General features: G+C 47.7%; 1 protein-coding gene across 3 annotated transcripts; it reads left to right on the top strand.

The window, feature by feature from the left end:
• The first annotated feature begins 921 nt into the window (after window positions 1–921).
• AKR1A1 (aldo-keto reductase family 1 member A1) lies at window positions 922–17,428 on the top strand. 3 transcript variants are annotated; one of them, XM_077845176.1, is made up of 10 exons: window positions 922–1,343; window positions 10,935–11,024; window positions 12,737–12,817; window positions 14,142–14,261; window positions 14,432–14,583; window positions 15,210–15,405; window positions 15,882–16,081; window positions 16,338–16,410; window positions 16,552–16,638; window positions 17,274–17,428. In XM_077845176.1, exons 2-10 carry the CDS (start codon window positions 10,941–10,943, stop codon window positions 17,337–17,339), a joined length of 1,059 nt encoding a protein of 352 aa, XP_077701302.1. In that variant the 5' UTR covers window positions 922–1,343; window positions 10,935–10,940; the 3' UTR covers window positions 17,340–17,428. The 3 variants fall into 3 exon arrangements, with proteins under 3 accessions (XP_077701302.1, XP_077701303.1, XP_077701304.1); XM_077845177.1 differs by lacking the exon at window positions 12,737–12,817 and having other exon boundaries at window positions 923–1,343; XM_077845178.1 differs by lacking the exons at window positions 10,935–11,024; window positions 12,737–12,817 and having other exon boundaries at window positions 924–1,343.
• The last annotated feature ends 1,584 nt before the right edge of the window (window positions 17,429–19,012 follow it).

Below are 19,012 nucleotides of genomic sequence, written 5' to 3'. Positions count from 1 at the left end.
TATAAGGGCGCCTGGGTGGCTCAGAGGTTGAGCATCTGTCTGCCTTCAGTTCAGGGCGTGATTCTGGGACCCAGGATTGAGTCCCGCATTGGGCTCCCTGCGTGGGGCCTGCTTCTCCCTCTGCCGGTGTCTTTGCTTCTCTGTGTCTCTCGTGAATAAATAAGTAAAATCTTTTTTTTAAAAAAACATGTTTATAAAGTCTAACACAGGACCTGGGACATTAAAAAAATTTTTTTTAAGAGATATATTTATTCATTAGAGACACAGAGAGAGAGAGAGAGAAGCAGAGACACAGGCAGAGGGAAAAGCAGGTTCCATGCAAGGAGCCCAACATGGGACTAGATCCCCGGTCTCCAGGATCAGGCCCCGGGCTGAGGGCAGCGCTAAACCGCTGCGCCAGCGGGCTGCTCGAGACCTGGCGCATTAACGCACAACCAAGGTCCACAGTCCAGGGACGGGGCCCATGCACTTTCTATCTCTTGGAGCCCATAGGCCTGAGGTCTTCCTCGTTACAGACAACTCTTAGGCTGCGGCTACTTTCTGAGCCTGTTTACCTGACCAGGTAAGCGGGCCGGCCTCAGGTAGACGCCGGGAACCTGGCTGACTCTAAGGGAAAGGGGCGAGAGCTGGTTCTTTCTTTCTTTTTTTTTAAATTTGATTTATTTATTTATTCATGAGAGACAGAGAAAGAGAGAGATGGAGGCAGAGACACAGGCAGAGGGAGAAGCAGGTTCCCCGCAAGGAGCCCGACGTGGGACTGGATCCGGGATCGCGGGACCAGCAGGCGTTGGTTCGGTGAATCCAGGGGGAGGCGGCCCGAGGAGCACTTGCCACGTGACCCCGGGGCCCTCCCGCTCCCGCAGCGGCGGCTCCCCAGAAGGCGGCGCGGCCTAGAGCGGCGGCGCGCGGTGCACTGTGGGCCAGCAGAGGCGCGAGCCGGCCGCCGCCGGAGCCCCCACGTGGCAGGCGGCTCGGGGTTCCGCCAGCCCCGCGTGCTCCAAACTTGCGCAGCGAAGCGTGTCTAAACTCCAGCCAATCCGACCGCTAGCCCCTAGAGGAGGGGAAGGTGCAGGCTGCCCGCTCTGGCTTCCGCCAGCTCCTCACGGGGGACAGGGGTGGGGTGGGGTCCGCCGCCGTGCTTGACGTTGAAAGCCCGGCCCTCTCCCCTCTGGGAGGAGCTTCCTCGTCGCTGCCAGACTTAAGCCAGGTCCCGGCCTTCAGCATCGGGCCATCTTCCCTCGCAGCCCAGCAGTTCCCGGAGCTGAGGCGTGTTGGATCGTGGGCAGGGCACAGAACCGAGCAGAGATCACACTGCCTCGTTGACGCTCTGCGCTCCAGCCGGGGTGAGTTGCTGCTGCTGCTCCCATCAACTCCTGCCCCCCCGAATAGAGCAGAGAGCTCAGGCTCTGGAGGCAGTCTGACTCGGTTTCCCATTTGAACCCTGTGTGGTGATGTTTAAATTCTCAGTTTGTCTGGACCTCAGTTTTCTCACCCATGAAATGAGTTCTTACATCGCAACTGCGGTGAGAGTTAAGTGAGATAAAGCTTTTAAAAGCATGTGTCCACTGTTAGGTTGCTCAGGAAGTTTTAGTTGAACTCTTTCTTTTTTCTTTTTATTTTTTTATTATTTTTTTATTTTTTGTTTTGTTTTTTTTTTTTGAACTCTTTCTGAGGACAGGTCTGACACCTGGACTTTGCCATGAAGAGGTGGGAAAATGAAGGAGGGAGCCAGGTTATGAAAGATATTACTAAGGAGCGCTTAGGTAGCCTAGAACTGCTGGAAGACTTTGAGCCTTGGAGTCACAAGGTCAGATTTAATGAATGGATTGTAGGGAGAGGGGCCGCACTGAAGCAGAGAGATTGGTGGTTCAGGTAGGTGTGGTTCAAGCTAGAGCAGTGGCGGTGGAGACAGACATGGATGGACTGGAGAAAGACTTAAGAAATATATTTTTTATTTTACTTTTTAAGATTTTATTTATTTATTCATGAAAGACCAGAGAGGCAGAGACACAGGCAGAGGGAGGAGAAGCAGGCTCCATGCAAGAAGCCTGATGTGGGACTCGATCCTGGGAACCAGGATCACACACGCCCTGAGCTAAAGGCAGATGCTCAACCTCTAAGCCACCCAGGCGTCCCATGAAATAATATATTTTAAAATTCTAAAAAAATAAAAAATAAAATAAAATTCTTTTCACACACATCAAGAAGTACATGAAGTGTTACTGCAATTTTAGGTTTTACATTACAGTTCAGAGTAAACTATATCTGTTTAAAAAAATTTACCAGTATTAATAGGATTTTTAACCCAGCCAAATAGACCAAGTCTTGGTCACTGTTACTGTTAGTTCTCTGCTGAGCGGGGGTTCAGTCCTGGGATCATGATCTGAGCCAAAGGCAAACGCTTAACCAACTGAGCCACCCAGAGGCCTCCTTCCTCTTTTTGTTTGCTTACCAACACGATTTTTGCAGGAACTCTGGCCTTTCTTTTCTTTTCTTTTTTTTTTTTTAACTCTGGCCTTTCTATGGAATTGCATAGATATTTCCTGGAAGTGGCTGGAATGGGTAAAGTTAGTTTAGGTAACTGTGGTGGGTTTGGGAAAGCTGGGGCATGTTTTTCCATTGCTTCAGACCTCTGTTACAATGAGACTGGAATCTGAACTGTCACCAGATGGGGTTACTGTTAATTCGGCTCTTCAGCCTACCCATACACAGGCTGCAAGACCTCCCTAAAAGAGTCTTGATGGTTCTGATCAGACCTGTTACTTTCCCCAAGATCTCAGTTTTCTTTCTTTTCTTTTCTTTTCTTTTTCTTTTTTTTTTTTTTAAGATTTTATTTATCTATTCATGAGAGACACACACAGAGAGGCAGAGACACAGGCAGAGGGAGAAGCAGGCTCCATGCAGGGAGCCCGATGCGGGACTCGATCCCGGGATCCGGGATCATGACCTGAGCCGAAGGCAGACACTCAACCGCTGAGCCACCCAGGCGTCCGGATCTCAGTTTTCTTATTTACACAGTAGCGATTCCAGTATCATCCTGTATGAAAACATGGTTGTTGTTTTTCTGAAAATGGTAAAGTGCTTTGATATCTTTCAGAGATTATTCTTTCCAGGTTACGCAAGAAGTAAAGAAAGAAGGTGATGAAGGCAGTGACTTCCTCAAATGTTCCCCCCCCAGCTGTTAAGTTCTCCCCCTTGACACATTTGCCTTTGTGTGTCTTTGTTGTGTATGTGTGTTTGTATATGCTTACATGTGTGTTTCTTTCTTTTTTTTTTTTTTTTTAAGATTTTATTTATTCATGAGAGACACAGGCAGAGTTACAGGCAGAGGGAGAAGCAAGCTCCATGCAGGGAGCTTGATGTGGGACTCGATCCTGGAACTCCAGGATCACACCTTGAGCTAAAGGCAGGTGCTCAACTGCTGAGCCACCCAGACTTCCCAACACATGTGTGTTTCTATGTGTTGTATGGGCCAGGCATTCTAGGAGTGAGGGGTTCAGATAGGTATGCTCTGACCTCAAGGAGTACCTTGGTTTGTGAGGGAAACCAATATAAACAAAAAACTGCCACCATGTGCATAGCTATTGGTGCGTGGGAGGAGAAGTGCTAGCTGAAGGATGAGCAGCAGTTAGCCAGGCAGGGGTAGGACTTGGGGAAGCAAAGTGTACCTGGAGTCACGTAAGTGAAAGCTGGTTCTGTAAAGTCTGAAACCTGGAGTTTGCCATGAAAAAGTGGGAAAATGGGAAGGTGGAGGCCAGGTTATAAAAGCTGTTACTAAGGAGTGTAGACTTCATACCGAAGGTAGGCAAAAACAGCTGAAAGATGAGCCTCTGAGTCACATGGTCAGATTTAGTGAATGGATTATAGGGAGAGGGGCTACACTGGAAACAGGAGATTGGTGGTTCAGGTAGGTGTGGTTCAAGCTAGAGCAGTGGCAGTGGAGACAGATATGGATGGACTGGAGAAAGAAAAAAAGATATTTTGAAATCTTTTTCACATACCTCAAGAAGTACGTGAAGTGTTACTGTAGTCTTAGGTTTTATATTACAGTTTAGAGCAAACTATCTTTTTAAAAAATATTGACCAATATTAATAGGATTTTTAACCCAGCCAAATTGACCAAATCTTGGTCACTGTTACATATTTAAAGTAGTTTTCTATGCTGGCTTCTTAGAAGTACAGGCAAGGATATACTCTCCTACCCATCACCTGTCAAACCATAATCTGATAGATAATACTAAAAGATGCCAAATGAACTGAAATAATTTATTTAGATATTTTTTTCAAGACCCTGTGGATTGTACTATGAATTGTTTAACAGTTATTATCCAGGGCCTTGAGTCCCTGCTGAGAGAGATATACCGAATGAAGAGCATTGGTGAGGCACTATGCAAAGTACTTGATAGGGCTTCTCTTCAAAATGGGGGAGGGTCCTGAGATTCAAATCCAGGTCTGTGCAGTCGCAGGCCTTGAACCATTTCCTTTGTGGTTTGCTGCTGGATATGATGAGTAGAGTTTTGGACATGTTGAGTCTTAGATACCTATAGGATGTATGGGTAGAGATGTCCAGAGGGAGCTGCAGGTCCAGGACTGGGTTGGGCAGAATCAGTGCTTAACGTGGTAAGTGAAGACATGAGCTTAACTAGGGAGTGGGAGGAGGTTTGGAGACAGAACTCTGAGGGACACTAACATTTGTGAGAGATAGAGGAGAGGCCCATGCAGCTGGGAACACTCATGTAAATACTGCTTCCTCTTTTTCCTGTGTTTTTGTTTCCTGCATCCAGGCAGCAGCTATAGAGTCCTCCTATGAGAAGGGAAGACAGCCCCAGACAGAAGGAATGTAGATGCTGACTTGGGAATAATAAAACCTGAGTCCTTTTTTTATTTTTTATTAAGGATTTTTTTTTATTAAGGATTTTAAGTAATCTGAACACCCAACATAGGACTTGAACTTACAACCCCACGATCAAGAGTTGTGTGCTCTACCAAGTGAGCCAGCCAGGTGCCCCTAAAACCTGAGTCCTGGGCAGCCCAGTGGCTCAACGGTTTAGCGCCGCCTTCAGCCTAGAGTGTGATCCTGGAGACCCGAGATCGAGTCCCATGTCAGGCTCCCTGCATAGAGCCTGCTTCTCCCTCTGCCTGTGTCTCTGCCTCTCTCTCTCTTTCTCTCTCTGTGTCTCTCATGAATAAATAAATAAAATCTTTAAAAAAAAAATCCCTTCCCTCCATCAATATCAAAAGTATTGGGATCCCTGGGTGGCGCAGCGGTTTGGCGCCTGCCTTTGGCCCAGGGCGCGATCCTGGAGACCAGGGATCGAGTCCCACGTCGGGCTCCCGGTGCATGGAGCCTGCTTCTCCCTCTGCCTGTGTCTCTGCCTCTCTCTCTCTCTCACTGTGTCCCTATCATAAATAAATAAAAAATTTAAAAAATATATCAAAAGTATTTACACAGGATACATTTTTCCTCACCCACAGGATACATATTAAAAAAAAAAAAAAAAAAACCTGAGTCCTGATACCACCTATGCCCCCCTCCCCACCATGCAGCTTTTCTTTTTTATGTGTAAATCCTCTCCCAAGTTCTTTTTTTTTTAATTTTTTAAAAGATTTTATTTATTTATTCATGAGAGAGAGAGAGAGGCAGAGACACAGGCAGACAGAGAAGCAGGCTGCATGCAAGGAGCCTGATGTGGGACTCGAACCTGGGAATCCAGGATTACACCTTGAGCCAAAGGCAGGCGCTCAACCACTGAGCCACCCAGGCATCCCATTTTTAATTTTTATTTTTTACGATTTTATGTATTTGAGACACAGAGAGAGCGCACAAGCAGAGGGGAGTGAGAGGGACAGAGAGAAGCAGCCTCCCCGCCAAGCAGGGGGCCTGACGTAGGGCTCCATCCTAGGACCCCAAGGTCATGACTGAGCCAAAGGCAGACCCTCAACTGACTTTGCCACCCAGGTTCACCACCACCCCCTTTTTATTTTTATTTTATTTTTATTTTTTAAAATTTTATTTATTTATTCATGATAGACATAGAGAGAGAGAGGCAGAGACACAGGCAGAGGGAGAAGCAGGCTCCATGCAGGGAGCCCGACGAGCAGGGACTCCAGGATCACGCGGGACTCCAGGATCATGCCCTGGGCCAAAGGCAGGCGCTAAACCACTCAGCCACCCAGGGATCCCCCACCACCCCCTTTTTAAAGATTATATTTATTAGAGAGAGAGCCTGTGAGGAGGGGAAGAGCAGAGAGGGGAGGAGAGGGACAGTCAGACACTGTGCACGGAGCCCAACACGGGGCTCCATCCCAGGACCCTGAGATCACAACCTGAGCCAAAGGCAGATGCTTAACTGACTGAGCCACCCAGGTGCCCCAAACGTCTCCCAAGTTAACATAAGGGTTTCTGATTGCTGCTAGAGCCCAAGCTAGGCAGTTCCTGACAGCTTCAGAGCCTGTTAATGCAGGAGAAGGCTGGAAAGCAAATCCCCGAGGCAGAAGATAAGGAAGTCAGGAGCTGGCAAAGTATGATTTCCTGTCCTAGAGAAAAACATTTGTTCTCTGTGCCCCTCCATTCTCTCCTTTGGAGCTCTTGTTCTTTGAACCTCTTTGTTAGGTGTTCCTTATTCTATGACACCCCCTTCCCGCACCCCCCCCTCGCCCGACGCCCCACCTCCCGGCCTCTTGGGTTTTCTTTCTTTTTTTTTTTTTTCCTCTTGGGTTTTCTGTTTCACCATCAAAAGGGAGAAGCAAGCATCAGGTTTCTTCCTTTTTGCCTTAGACTCGGCTTTTGTTCAAGCTCTCAGCCTAAGTCCATGTGTAATTTCAGAGTTCTCCAATGTGTGCTAGGAAATCTGGGAGAGGCCAGCAGGTCACCTGTTTGGGGATCAAGCCCAGGACACCAGCCACAGACACTGGTGGCAACTGGCAGACTAGTTCCTCCTGTGAGGTCCAGACAAACTTGCCTGATCCCTGGGAAGTTTGGTAACAATACTACCCTCAGTGATCTGTGGTTTGCTGCCCAGACTGAATAATTTTGTTTCTGTTTCAGCAGAAAAAGGTACCCATAACCACAGTATGCTAGACTATAAAAATCTTCCAGAGTTGGAAGTATTAGGAAAAACAATTTTGGTATGTCAGTTATATTTACAACTTGTCTTATTTCCTGCTCTACCATAATATTCTTTTTTTTTTTTTTTTTTTTTAATTTTTATTTATTTATGATAGTCACAGAGAGAGAGAGAGAGAGGCAGAGACACAGGCAGAGGGAGAAGCAGGCTCCATGCACCGGGAGCCCGACGTGGGATTCGATCCCGGGTCTCCAGGATCGCGCCCTGGGCCAAAGGCAGGCGCCAAACCGCTGCGCCACCCAGGGATCCCCTCTACCATAATATTCTTGATGTCTTTTCAGAACTTAGAAACAAAGGTTATATTTATAAAGTTATTGCTGGCAATGAAATCAATCCCAAGGAAGTGATATCTATAGTACTGAGGAGATCAAGGGAAAAGGTTATTTCAAGCTTATTGGCTCTTAGGTTGAGCATTCTTTTTCTTTTCCCTTTCGCTTGGATAACTCCTATTCATCAAGACTTGATTGACTCAGGGACGCCTTGCTGGCTCAGTGGTAGAGTATGCACCTTTTATTTATTTATTTTTTAAGAGAGAGAAAGAGAGAGAGAACAGAAGTGAGAGGGAGAGAGAGAGAAAGGCAGATGCTCAACCGCTGAGCCACCCAGGTGTCCCTTCTTTTTTTTTTAGATTGGTGGATTGAGGCAAAGGGAAGGGAGATGGAGAGAGAGAATCTTTTTTTTTTTTTTTTGGAGAGAGAGAATCTTAAGTAGGCCCCACACCCAGCTCGGAGCCCAGTCTCAGGATCCCGAGGTCATGACCTGAGCTGAAATCAGGAGTTGGACACTTAACCAACTGAGTCACTCAGGCGCCCCAAGCATGCAACTATTGATCACGGGGTTGTGAGTTTGAGCCCCAACATTAGATGTAGATATTACTTTAAAAAAGAAAATCTGGGGATCCCTGGTGGCTCAGCGGTTTAGCGCCACCTTCAGCCAAGGGCCTGGTCCTGGAGACCCAGGATCGAGTCCCATGTCGGGCTCCCTGCATGGAGCCTGCTTCTCCCTCTGCCTGTGTCTCTGCCTCTCTCTCTCTCTCTCTCTCTCTGTGTGTCTCTCGTGAATAAATAAATAAAATAAAATAAAAATTTGTCTTAAAAAAAAAAAGAAAAAGGAAAGAAAATCTTGGGCAGCCTGGTGACTCAGCGGTTTAGTGCCTGCCTTCAGCCCAGGGTGTGATCCTGGAGACCTGGGATCGAGTCCCATGTCAGGCTCCCTGCATGGAGCCTGCTTTTCCCTCTGCCTGTGTCTCTGCCTCTCTCTCTCTCTCTCTCTCTCTCATGAATAAATAAAATCTTAAAAAATAAAATAAAATGAAGTCTTTAATTTTTTTATTATTTTTAATTTTTTTATTTATTTATGATAGTCACAGAGAGAGAGAGAGAGAGAGAGAGGCAGAGACATAGTCAGAGGGAGAAGCAGGCTCCATGCACCGGGAGCCCGATGTGGGATTCGATCCCGGGTCTCCAGGATCGCGCCCTGGGCCAAAGGCAGGCGCCAAACCGCTGCGCCACCCAGGGATCCCTAAAATGAAGTCTTTTGGGATGCCTGGGTGTCTTAGCGGTTGAGCGTCTGCCTTCAGCTCAGGGCATGATCCCGGGATCTGGACTCTGAGTCCTGTGCCAGGCTCCCTACAGGGAGCCTCCTTCTCCTCCTCTGCCTATGTCTTGCCTCTCTCTGTGTGTCTCCTGGGATCACATCCTGAGCCAAGGCAGATGCTCAGTCTCTGAGCCACCCAGGTGCCCCAAAAATAAAATCTTAAAAAAAAAAAAAAGAATCAAATATTATTTCCAAGAAGCCATCCTAGCAGGGTTACTCTTTTCTTGTAGCAGTTGTGCAGATTTTAGTCCTATCTCATACATTGTACTAATATCCTCTGTCCTCACTATACCAGCCCATAATAAACTCCCAAGAGGGCAGGGACTCTGAATATGTGGGTCTCTTAGGCCCAGCACAAGACCTGGAGTATTCATCTTTTATTGACTGAACGAGTATTCGTGGGCCCTTTGGAGACTTCTGATTTTCAAAGCTCTCCAAAGAGGGTTGCTCCAGTAACACCTGTTTTGTTCAGTTGGAAATTTTCTTGTGTCTATAATTTATTGCTTTCTGCTGTATCTGATTCCCCTTCCTGGAAAGCCTTCTCCTCTTGACTCCCCTTGGGGAAGTCCAACTTAAAAGCCAATGTCTATATTCCCTGGTCCTTGCCCTACAGACGTCATTTGCTTTTCTGTAGCACATTGTGATAGGTGTCTACTGTGAGGCACAACACGTGAATATTAGGAGTCTGTTTACCTGGCTTTTTTTGTCTTTTTCCATTGGCTCCTCCTTGGTTCCTTGGCTTTGCTACTTCTCAGCTGTTGATTTGGGGGCAAATAACTTCACCTCTCTGAGTTTGCTCTTTTCTCTTTCTTTTTTTTAAAGATTTTATTTGTTCATGAGAGACACACACACACACAGAGAGAGGCAAAGACATAGGCAGAGGGAGAAGCAGGCTTCATGCAGGGAGTCCAATGTAGGACTTGATCCTGGGACTCCAGGATCACACCCTGGGCTGAAGGCAGGTGCTAAACCGTGAGCCACCCAGGGATCCCCTTTTTTCTTTTTTCTTTTTTTTTTTTTTTAATAAAGATTTTATTTATTTATTCATGAGAGACACACAGAGAGAGAGAGAGAGGCAGAGACACAGGCAGAAGGAGAAGCAGGCTCCATGCAAGGAGCCTGACATGGGACTTGATCCTGGGTCTCCAGGATCATGTCCGGGACTGAAGGCGGCGCTAAACCGCTGAGCCACTGGGGCTGCCCTGAGTTTGATTTTTTCATCTAAAAAATGGTATACGGGGCAGCCCGGGTGGCTCAGCGGTTTGGCACCTGCCTTTGGCTCAGGGCGTGATCCTGGAGACCTGAGATCGAGTCCCACATCGGGCTCCCTGCATGGAGCCTGTTTCTCCCTCTGCTGTGTCTCTGCCTCTCTCTCTCTCTCTCTCTCTGTGTGTGTCTCTCATGAATGAATAAATAAATAAAATCTTTAAAAAAATAAAAAAAGGGGATCCCTGGGTGGCGCAGCGGTTTGGCGCCTGCCTTTGGTCTAGGGCGCGATCCTGGAGACCTGGGATTGAGTCCCACGTCAGGCTCCCAGTGCATGGAGCCTACTTCTCTGCCTATGTCTCTGCCTTTCTCTCTCTCTCTCTCTGTGTGACTATCATAAATAAAAATAAATAAATAAATAAATAAACATAAAAATAAACAAACAAACAAATAAATAAATAAATGTATGCTTACCTTGTAAGACTCCACTCTGGCCTAGCAGCGTGCAGATCAGACCAGTCTGTGCGGGACTAGGAGAATCTAGTTTCTGAGAGCCTCCTGGGAATGTTTGTTTCATCCTCAGAGAGGTGACCTGTTCCTGAATCTGTTCTGTCACTTGGTCTCACTTTGACTTATCGTGGCCTTTGCTATCTTACGGTGGCTTGAGACTTTATGTTGTCAAGTCTGGGTACTTCAGGGAGCCACCCACCTTTGTTTTTAGGTATTAGAGCTCTCTGACACAGATCTTTAGCCCAGTAGAAGGAAGGACAGCCAGGCTGGTGGTCCAGTTAATGTTTGTCCAGGAACTACTAGCTTCGGTTGGTTCTGGTTATGCTGTTTTAGCTGCCCTCTGCTTACAGGCATGTATGCACAATCATGTATTTGTTGTCTCACATCTGTGCTCCCTTTACCACCCATGTTTTATGGGACTCTTGACCAATGGGTAGCAGAGGCTCAAGCAGCAACACTGACCCCCATACCATTCTCTTCCCATTGGTGTTTCAGGGGGTGATGGCGGCTTCATGTGTCCTCCTGCACACTGGGCAGAAGATGCCCCTGATTGGGCTGGGCACCTGGAAGAGTGATCCTGGCCAGGTGAGAAATGGAGGACAGGGAGGAGGGCTTCTTGCACCTCTGCCAGGGAAAAGGGAGAATTTGAGAGAGGGCCCCTGAATTTTCCCTAGCAGCCCCATCCTGGTACTCTATTTCAGGTAGGGATGAGCCTGAAAGGCACTGGGAAGAAACAAGGGAAGAAGAGGCCAGCAGTGAGCCCTTGGCTTCCTCAGCTAACTCAGAGGAATGGCTGCGGGGCCCAGAAGGGCTAAGGGAATAGGAAGGAACCGTTTCCCTAATGAGATCTGTACGGAGTGCTGTGGCAGACATGGGACCCCACTGTGGCCCTATGCTGATCCCTAATACGGCATTTATGTGCTGTGATCATATCTTCCTCTCCCACACAGGGCTCAAGGGCTGGGCCACTCCCTAGTGTTCAGTCCAGAGGTAGGCACATGATAGGTGTCAGGGTTTGAAGAATAGCTGTCAACTGTAGAGACCAAGGGTTAGTAAACTTTTTCTTTTCTTTTAAGATTTGTTTGTTTATTTATTCATGAGAGACGCAGAGACAGGTGGAGGGAGAAGCAGGCTTCTCACAGGGAGCCCAATGTGGGACTCAATCCCCAGACCTGGGATCACACCCTGAGCCTAAGGCAGACGCTCAACCGCTGAACTACCCAGGCATCACAGCAAACTTTTTCTTAAAGAACCAGATGCTTAATGGTTGAGATTTTGCTGGACAAGTTGCAAAATGGGGGCAATTATATCCTTTTTTATTTTTAATTTATGATAGTCGCACAGAGAGAGAGAGAGAGAGAGAGGCAGAGACACAGGCAGAGGGAGAAGCAGGCTCCATGCACCGGGAGCCTGACGTGGGATTCGATCCCAGGTCTCCAGGATCGCGCCCTGGGCCAAAGGCAGGCGCTAAACTGCTGCGCCACCCAGGGATCCCGGGGGCAATTATATCCTTAAGTAACCTTTTAAAGAGGTAACAACCATTCTTAGCTGAAAAAAACAAAAGGCTAGCTGGAGTTTAACCCTAGTATATAGACTCTTCCAATTTAGGGAGTGTGGGAATCGAGACCAGCTTTCCTAGGGTTGTTGGAACTAGAGATGTAGCTCCCACCTGGGGTGGGGCATCTTCTCAGGGCTTCTTCCTGCTTTGGAAATCTGAGTCAGAGTTTAGAGAAGTTTGGGGATTAAGTTTGAGAAGGACTTTTGGCAGGGAGAAAGAAGAGCCTCTTCTCTCTTGGAATTAGGCTGGTATTTGTGGTGTGCTCTGCCTCTTTTTCCTTTGTTTTCCTTCCTCTAGCTGCCTAGAACCCTGGAGCCAGGGTGTCTGTACTCCAGGCAGTCGCTGACACCGCCCAGGACAGGTCTAGGAGCTAGGTAAAGGCAAGGGTGGAAATCAGAACCTGGGCCAAGACTGGTGAGGGGAGTACGTCTGGATAGTAAGAGCTGTACCTAGATGGAGATTTTATTTTTTTTAAGATTTTATTTATTTATTCATAGAGACACAGAGAGAGAGAGGCAGAGACAAGGCAGAGGGAGAAGCGGGCTCCATGCAGAGAGCCCGATGTAGGACTCGATCCAGGGTCTCCAGGATCACGCCCCGGGCTGCAGGCGGCACTAAACCACTGCGCCACCGGGGCTGCCCCGAGATTTCTTTTTTTAAGATTTTATTTACTTACTTACTTACTTACTTATTTATTTATTTATTTATTTATTAAAAAAGATTTTATTCATTCATTCAGAGAGCGAAGAGAGAGGCAGAGACACAGGCGGAGGGAGAAGCAGGCTCCATGCAGGAAGCTCGATGTGCAACTCAATCCCGGGTCTCCAGGATCACACCCCAGGCTGCAGGCGGCACTAAACCGCTGCACCACCGGGGCTGCCCTTAAGATTTTATTTATTTGAGAGAATGAGAGAGAGCGAGCTTGAGGGAGAGAGGGCACAAGCAGAGGGAAGGGGTAGAGGAAGAAGTAGATACCTCACAGAGCAGGGAGCCTGATCCCAGACTTGATCCCAGACTCTGGGATCATGAACTGAGCTGAAGGCAGACATTTAACCGACTGAGCCACCCAGGCACCCTAGATGGGGATCTTAAAAGGCAAGGCCCTGGCACCCTTGGTTCTGCTTTTTTTTTTTTTTTTAATACAGCTGTATTTTTATTATTTTTCTTAAAGATTTTTATTTATTCATGAGAGACACAGAGAGAGAGAGGCAGAGACACAGGCAGAGGGAGAAGCACGCTCAACGCAGGGAGCCCGACCTGGGACTCGATCCCGGGTCTCCAGGATCACACCCTGGGCTGAAGGTGGCACCAAACCACTGAGCCACCGGGGCTGCCCTGGTTCTGCTTCTGATGCCAGGTTTCTAGTTTGTTTTTTAGCAAATTGACTGACCTGTCCGCCTACTTTGTGTCTGCTTTCTTCTCTCCCGACAGAGGGCTCTGGGCCCAGCTTCATCTCACTTCTCTGCCTTCCTTAATTTTTTCCCCCCTCTCAGAGCTCTTTTGCTCCTTCGAACTCCCAGAGCTCACTTGATCTACAGGGCTCCATAAGGATCTCTCAGTGTAGCACTGGCCTATAAATTATTTACCTGTGTATTGTGTTTCCCTAATCCGCTCCTCAGACCTAGAGAACCAGTCTCCATGACCTAAACTTCTGTTTTCTTTTAATGTATCCATCCATCTACTGAGCGTCTGAGAGTACCAATGTTAGGTTTTGTTTTTTGGTTTTTTTAAGATTTTATTTATTTTTTCAAGAGGCACACAGAGAGAGAGGGGCAGAGACACAGGCAAAGAGAGAACCAGGCTTCATGCAGGGAGCCTGACGTGGGATTCCATCCCAGGTCTCCAGGATCATGTCTCTGGCTGAAGGTGGTGCTAAACCGCTGAGCCACCCGGGCTGCCCCAATGTTAGTTTTTTACTAGGCCCCACTGAGATTGCTTGGGTAGGAGGGAATCTAGGGGATTATTAGGCCAGCGCAAAGGGTTTGGGGTCTCTGAAGAGGCTTCTAGTCCCCTAGACTAGAACCATTTTTCATCTTCCCACTCCTACGTTATGGATAACTGCCCCTTTCCCCATTAGTGACCCTCAGGAGGGCAGTTTCTGGCCTAGGCCAACAGAACTGAAACCTTTGCATCTCACCTGGCAGGTAAAAGCAGCTATTATGTATGCCCTGAGTGTAGGCTACCGCCACATTGACTGTGCTGCTATCTACGGCAATGAGGCTGAGATCGGGGAGGCCCTGAAGGAGAATGTAGGACCTGGCAAGGTGAGGACTAGGGTGACGGAGGGGTGGGGTGAGGGCTGGAGTCCTGGCTGGAGGGATCTGGCAGTGTCTTCCTCCTAATTCCTCGCCCAGAGGTGAGGGTGGGTGAAATTATTTATCTGTGTATCGGGTGCCCATGGCTCTTCTCACTATGGGCCCTGCCCCTGTACCAGGTGGTGCTTCGAGAGGAGCTGTTTGTGACTTCTAAGCTGTGGAACACTAAACACCACCCCAAGGATGTGGAGCCTGCCCTCCGGAAGACACTGGCTGACCTCCAGCTGGAGTATTTGGACCTGTACCTGATGCACTGGCCTTATGCCTTTGAGTGAGTCTTGCCAGGGTCTTCATCCAGGGAGTCAGGTGTTGGGGGAGTTATGGTAGTAACTTGTAAGGCACAGGAGCAGGGCAGGAGAGGAACACTCCTCAGCTTGCCATGGGAACTCAGCCTTTTATGCCATCGCAGCCAAGAGTTTAGCTACAGCAAAGGAGTGTAGCTTCACATGAGGTGGATCCTAGGGATACATGGGTGGTCCCTCCCCCTCCCTTTATTCATTCAGGAAACTACTGGCTTCTGCTGAGCTAGGCCTAGGATTGCAGTAGAGAATCAGCTCCAGCAGAGGGTATGAGAGGAGCCTACCAGGAGCTCTGTGCCAGTCCTAGAGGAAGGTTGCAAGAACATGAAACTCTTTGAGGAGGAAGGAGTTCAGAAAGACTTCCCAGAGGAGAGGAGATACAATTTGTGTCTAGGAAGAAGAGGAGAGGGAATGGGCGTTCTATATAGAGTTAACACCTGGGTCATGACCTGAGAGGGTGAAAGAGCATGCTTGTTTTTTTATTCTTGGCCTTTTGCCCTTTCTGGGCTTGGTATGGGGACACAGAGTGGCTGGATGGGCAGATAAGGCAGGAGCCTTGCATTTGTGCCCACTCATGGCGGGGGCTGTCTTTACTTAGGCGGGGAGACAACCCTTTCCCTAAAAATGCCGATGGGACAATCCGCTATGACTCTACCCACTACAAGGAGACCTGGAAAGCTCTGGAGGCACTGGTGGCTAAGGGACTGGTACGAGCACTGGGCCTGTCCAATTTCAGCAGTCGGCAGATCGATGATGTGCTCAGTGTGGCCTCTGTACGCCCAGCTGTCCTGCAGGTGAGCACAGCAACACAGATCTGTTGCTTTGAGGGCATATGTGTGTGCGGGAACATAAGTGAGCAGATGATGGGTCTACTTCATGGAGATGGCTAGCAAGTTTTCAGAAGTGTTGGCGTAGGAATTGTCTGCATAAAGGAGAGCATTGAGGTAACTACACTGGAGTTAAAAAAAACTAAAAAGTCTTTGATTCAAGCACAATGGAAATAAATGTGAACAATGTACGTGTAAAGTAAGGTTCTGTCAGTAAGAAGAAGTACTATGTATTGGTTCATATCAAACACAAGAATGTTAGAAAACCAAAAATAAAGACATTGAGGTGTGGGAAGAGAATGAATTGGAGTGGCAGGTGGAGAGTGGGGAAAGTGGGCTGAGGGGAATTGGGGAGTCAGCAATGCAAAGTTGGCCGAGATGTGGGGGCCCCACAAGCTGGGTCAGATCAGCCAATAGTGATGGGGTTTTTTTGTTTGTTTCAGGTGGAATGTCACCCATACTTGGCTCAGAAGGAGCTGATTGCTCATTGCCAAGCACGTGGCCTGGAGGTGACCGCTTATAGCCCTCTGGGATCCTCTGATAGAGCTTGGCGTGATCCTGATGAGCCTGTCCTACTTGAGGAGCCGGTAGTCTTGGCACTGGCTGAAAAGTATGGCCGGTCTCCAGCTCAGATCCTGCTCAGGTGTGGGCAATCTTGGGGAAAGAAGTGGGGAGAGGGCACCTGGGTTGGGAGGCAAGGGTTGAGTGATTCCTTATCCAACTACCTGAGTGAGGCTGCTAATCTTGCTGTATAATCTAGGGGAAGCTACTCTGAGGCATGTTCCCCATTGTATTGGGGCTCAGGGACACCAGGAGTTTAGAGAAGGCTGTGTGGAGGACGAAACAATGATTGTGAGTACTGACTCCTCTTCCTAATCTACTTCAATCCCCCACCTTAGGTGGCAGGTCCAGCGGAAAGTGATCTGCATCCCCAAGAGTATCACACCTTCACGTATTCTCCAGAACATCCAGGTACTTGGTGATGGGTCCTGTCTTCTTGGCCTCAACCTTTAGCCCGTTGGGACATAGTTTGGCTCCGACTCTGCCTGGCAAGAAGAATCCTGGCTTCCACACACAAAGCTGATTTTCCTGATCCCTACGTCTTATCCCCAGGTGTTTGACTTCACCTTTAGCCCAGACGAGATGAAGCAGCTAGATGCCCTGAATAAAAATTGGCGATACATTGTGCCCATGCTCACAGTGAGTATATATCACCTGCCAGAGTTAGGGAATATAAGATTTGGGGCAGAATTCTGGCCCAGATCTAGCCTCTCGGCCTTGCTGGTCAGAGGAGGAGCTGGATGTTGTTGGTAGGATTGCTGTCCTGAACACAGTGGGTTCTTTTCTTTTTATTAAGCTTGGGAAAGTAATAAGGCTTGGGGATAAAGCAATAGCCTTTGAGTCCCAGTCCAGCTTCGATATCTTGTGACCTAGAACAAGTTATTTAAGTTTTACAAGCCTCAATCTATCTGTAAAAGGATCCCAGTTCTTGATATATTGCAAGTTCTCAGTATATGGTATAAATGAGAGGAGGCTTTAAGGCATTCTCAGTCTTGGTAGAGGAATTGAGGTTGGGTTGAAGCCTGTTACAGGTAGGGAAATAAATAGTTCCTTATTCCAGTTGAGACTATGAACTCTTAGGGGCAGGGACAGGTATACACCAGGCTATGGATTGCTGGAATGTCAATACGGGCATTCTCTGGTGCTCAGGGTCCTGCCACTGCCATCTGGCATAGTGCTGTTTATAGGTGATGTTCAAGAGGATTCAGGGAAAGGCCCTGTGTCTTTGGAATGTCAACTCCTGCTAATAGAGTCATCTGTCTGTCTCTTTCCAGGTGGATGGGAAGAGGGTCCCGAGAGATGCAGGGCACCCTCTGTACCCCTTTAATGATCCATACTGAGACCACCACTTCCTGGTTTCCTTCCAGCTCTTCAACTACAAGGTCCTGCCACCCCCAGAAAGGAGTTAATAAAGCCATTAGAGCAGCCACACTACTTGCTTATTTGTCTGGTCAGACCTGAGATGGAAACTATTTCCCTTAGAGCTGCTGAGCTGAGGGATGCTGGATGCCACCTGTCCCAAGCTCGGACTTCTTTTCTTTTTTGTTTCTGGAGAAACCAGTATGTGGCTGAATTCCAGTTCTACTTTCTTGAATTAGGTACATTGATGTAGTACTGCCATCTAGTGGCAGCTCACAGCACTACATACTGTCCTAGAGTGCCCAAAATTAGTCTTCTCAGGGTGCCATCAAGGTAGGGAGAGTTGGGATCCCTGGGTGGAGCCTCGGTTTGGCGCCTGCCTTTGGCCCAGGGCGTGATCCTGGAGACCCGGGATCGAATCCCACATCGGGCTCTCGGTGCATGGAGCCTGCTTCTCCCTCTGCCTGTGTCTCTGCCTCTCTCTCTCTGTGACTATCATAAATAAATAAAAATTAAAAGAAAAAAAAAAAAAGGTAGGGAGAGTTGTGTGGTTTCCTGGCACTGCTGAGCCTGGGTCTTGGATTCCCAACCACGACCACCACCACCTTGTTCAGTGCCTAGGTTTAGGTCTATGAAGAGCCAAAAATACCTGTATATTTAGAAGTTCAGGAATCCCAGCTTACAAAATCAGGAAAGATAGGGATAGGGGCTTTGTCTCAGATGCTACAGTCAGTGTGCATAGGCTCCGTGAAGAAGTGAGTGAGTGAGTCTGAAAACTGGTCACTCTGCACCATCTTAAGGTTCTATCTTATGTATTTTATAGTCCCACCAAAGGCTACTGAGGCTTTAGGAGAGTTTTTAAAAAACTAAACTTAGGTCACATAAAACTAATTTTAGTTTTCCAGTGGAACCATTGCTCTTCATTCAACAAATATTTATTGAGTACTTCTATGAGTTAGGCACAATACCATACCCAGGAGACCAAGACACATAGGTCCCTATGGTTTGAAGGAGGAGACAGACTTTAATTGCATAATTAGTTTAATTGCACTTAGAAGAAGTGCTATGAAAAGTGCAGAGTGAGGAGCCTACTGATTTAATCAGCTGAGGTATGAAGGAGGAATAGGGATTAATTAGTTTAAAAAGGTGAGAGTGGGAATAGTCTTCCCTGCAAATTGGATAGCTTAGGGGGGAAAAGCCTTGAAACTAGAAGTTATTGGAAAAACCTAAAGAAGTCTTCCATAAAAATAAACAAAAAAGTCTTCCATGATAGAACCTAAAAGTGAGGGGATCCCTGGGTGGCTCAGTGGTTTAGTGCCTGCCTAGTGTTTAGGCCCAGGGTGTGCTCCTGGAGTCCCAGGATCGAGTCCCACATAGGACGCCTGTGTGGAGCCTGCTTCTCCCTCCACCTGTGTCTGCCTCTCTCTCTCTATGTCTCTCATGAGTAAATTAAAAAACAACAACAACAACAACAAAAACACCTGAAAGAGTGCGGATGGAATGGCATGGAAGAATGCTAAAATTAGGTAGGGCCTGGTGATAGCCTAGGAAACTGAGTTGGATTTTACTTTTATCCTGTATGCAGCAGGAGGCCGAGGAAGAGAAGCCCCTGGGTGGCTCAGTTGGTGGGGCATCTGCCTTTGGCTCAGTTCAT

The sequence above is a fragment of the Canis aureus genome, chromosome 13 (genome assembly GCF_053574225.1).
Source record: "Canis aureus isolate CA01 chromosome 13, VMU_Caureus_v.1.0, whole genome shotgun sequence".
Lineage (NCBI taxonomy): Eukaryota > Metazoa > Chordata > Mammalia > Carnivora > Canidae > Canis > Canis aureus.
The sequence above is the reverse complement of the archived record's forward strand: the minus strand, read 5'-3'. Positions and strand labels throughout refer to the sequence as shown.

Coding starts and splice junctions, on each gene's coding strand:
- AKR1A1 (XM_077845176.1), top strand. CDS start 10,941: ATGGCGGCTTCATGTGTCCTCCTGCACACTGGGCAGAAGATGCCCCTG. Junction 16,411..16,551: donor GTATTCTCCAGAACATCCAG/GTACTTGGTGAT, acceptor TCTTATCCCCAG/GTGTTTGACTTCACCTTTAG. Junction 16,639..17,273: donor ACATTGTGCCCATGCTCACA/GTGAGTATATAT, acceptor GTCTCTTTCCAG/GTGGATGGGAAGAGGGTCCC.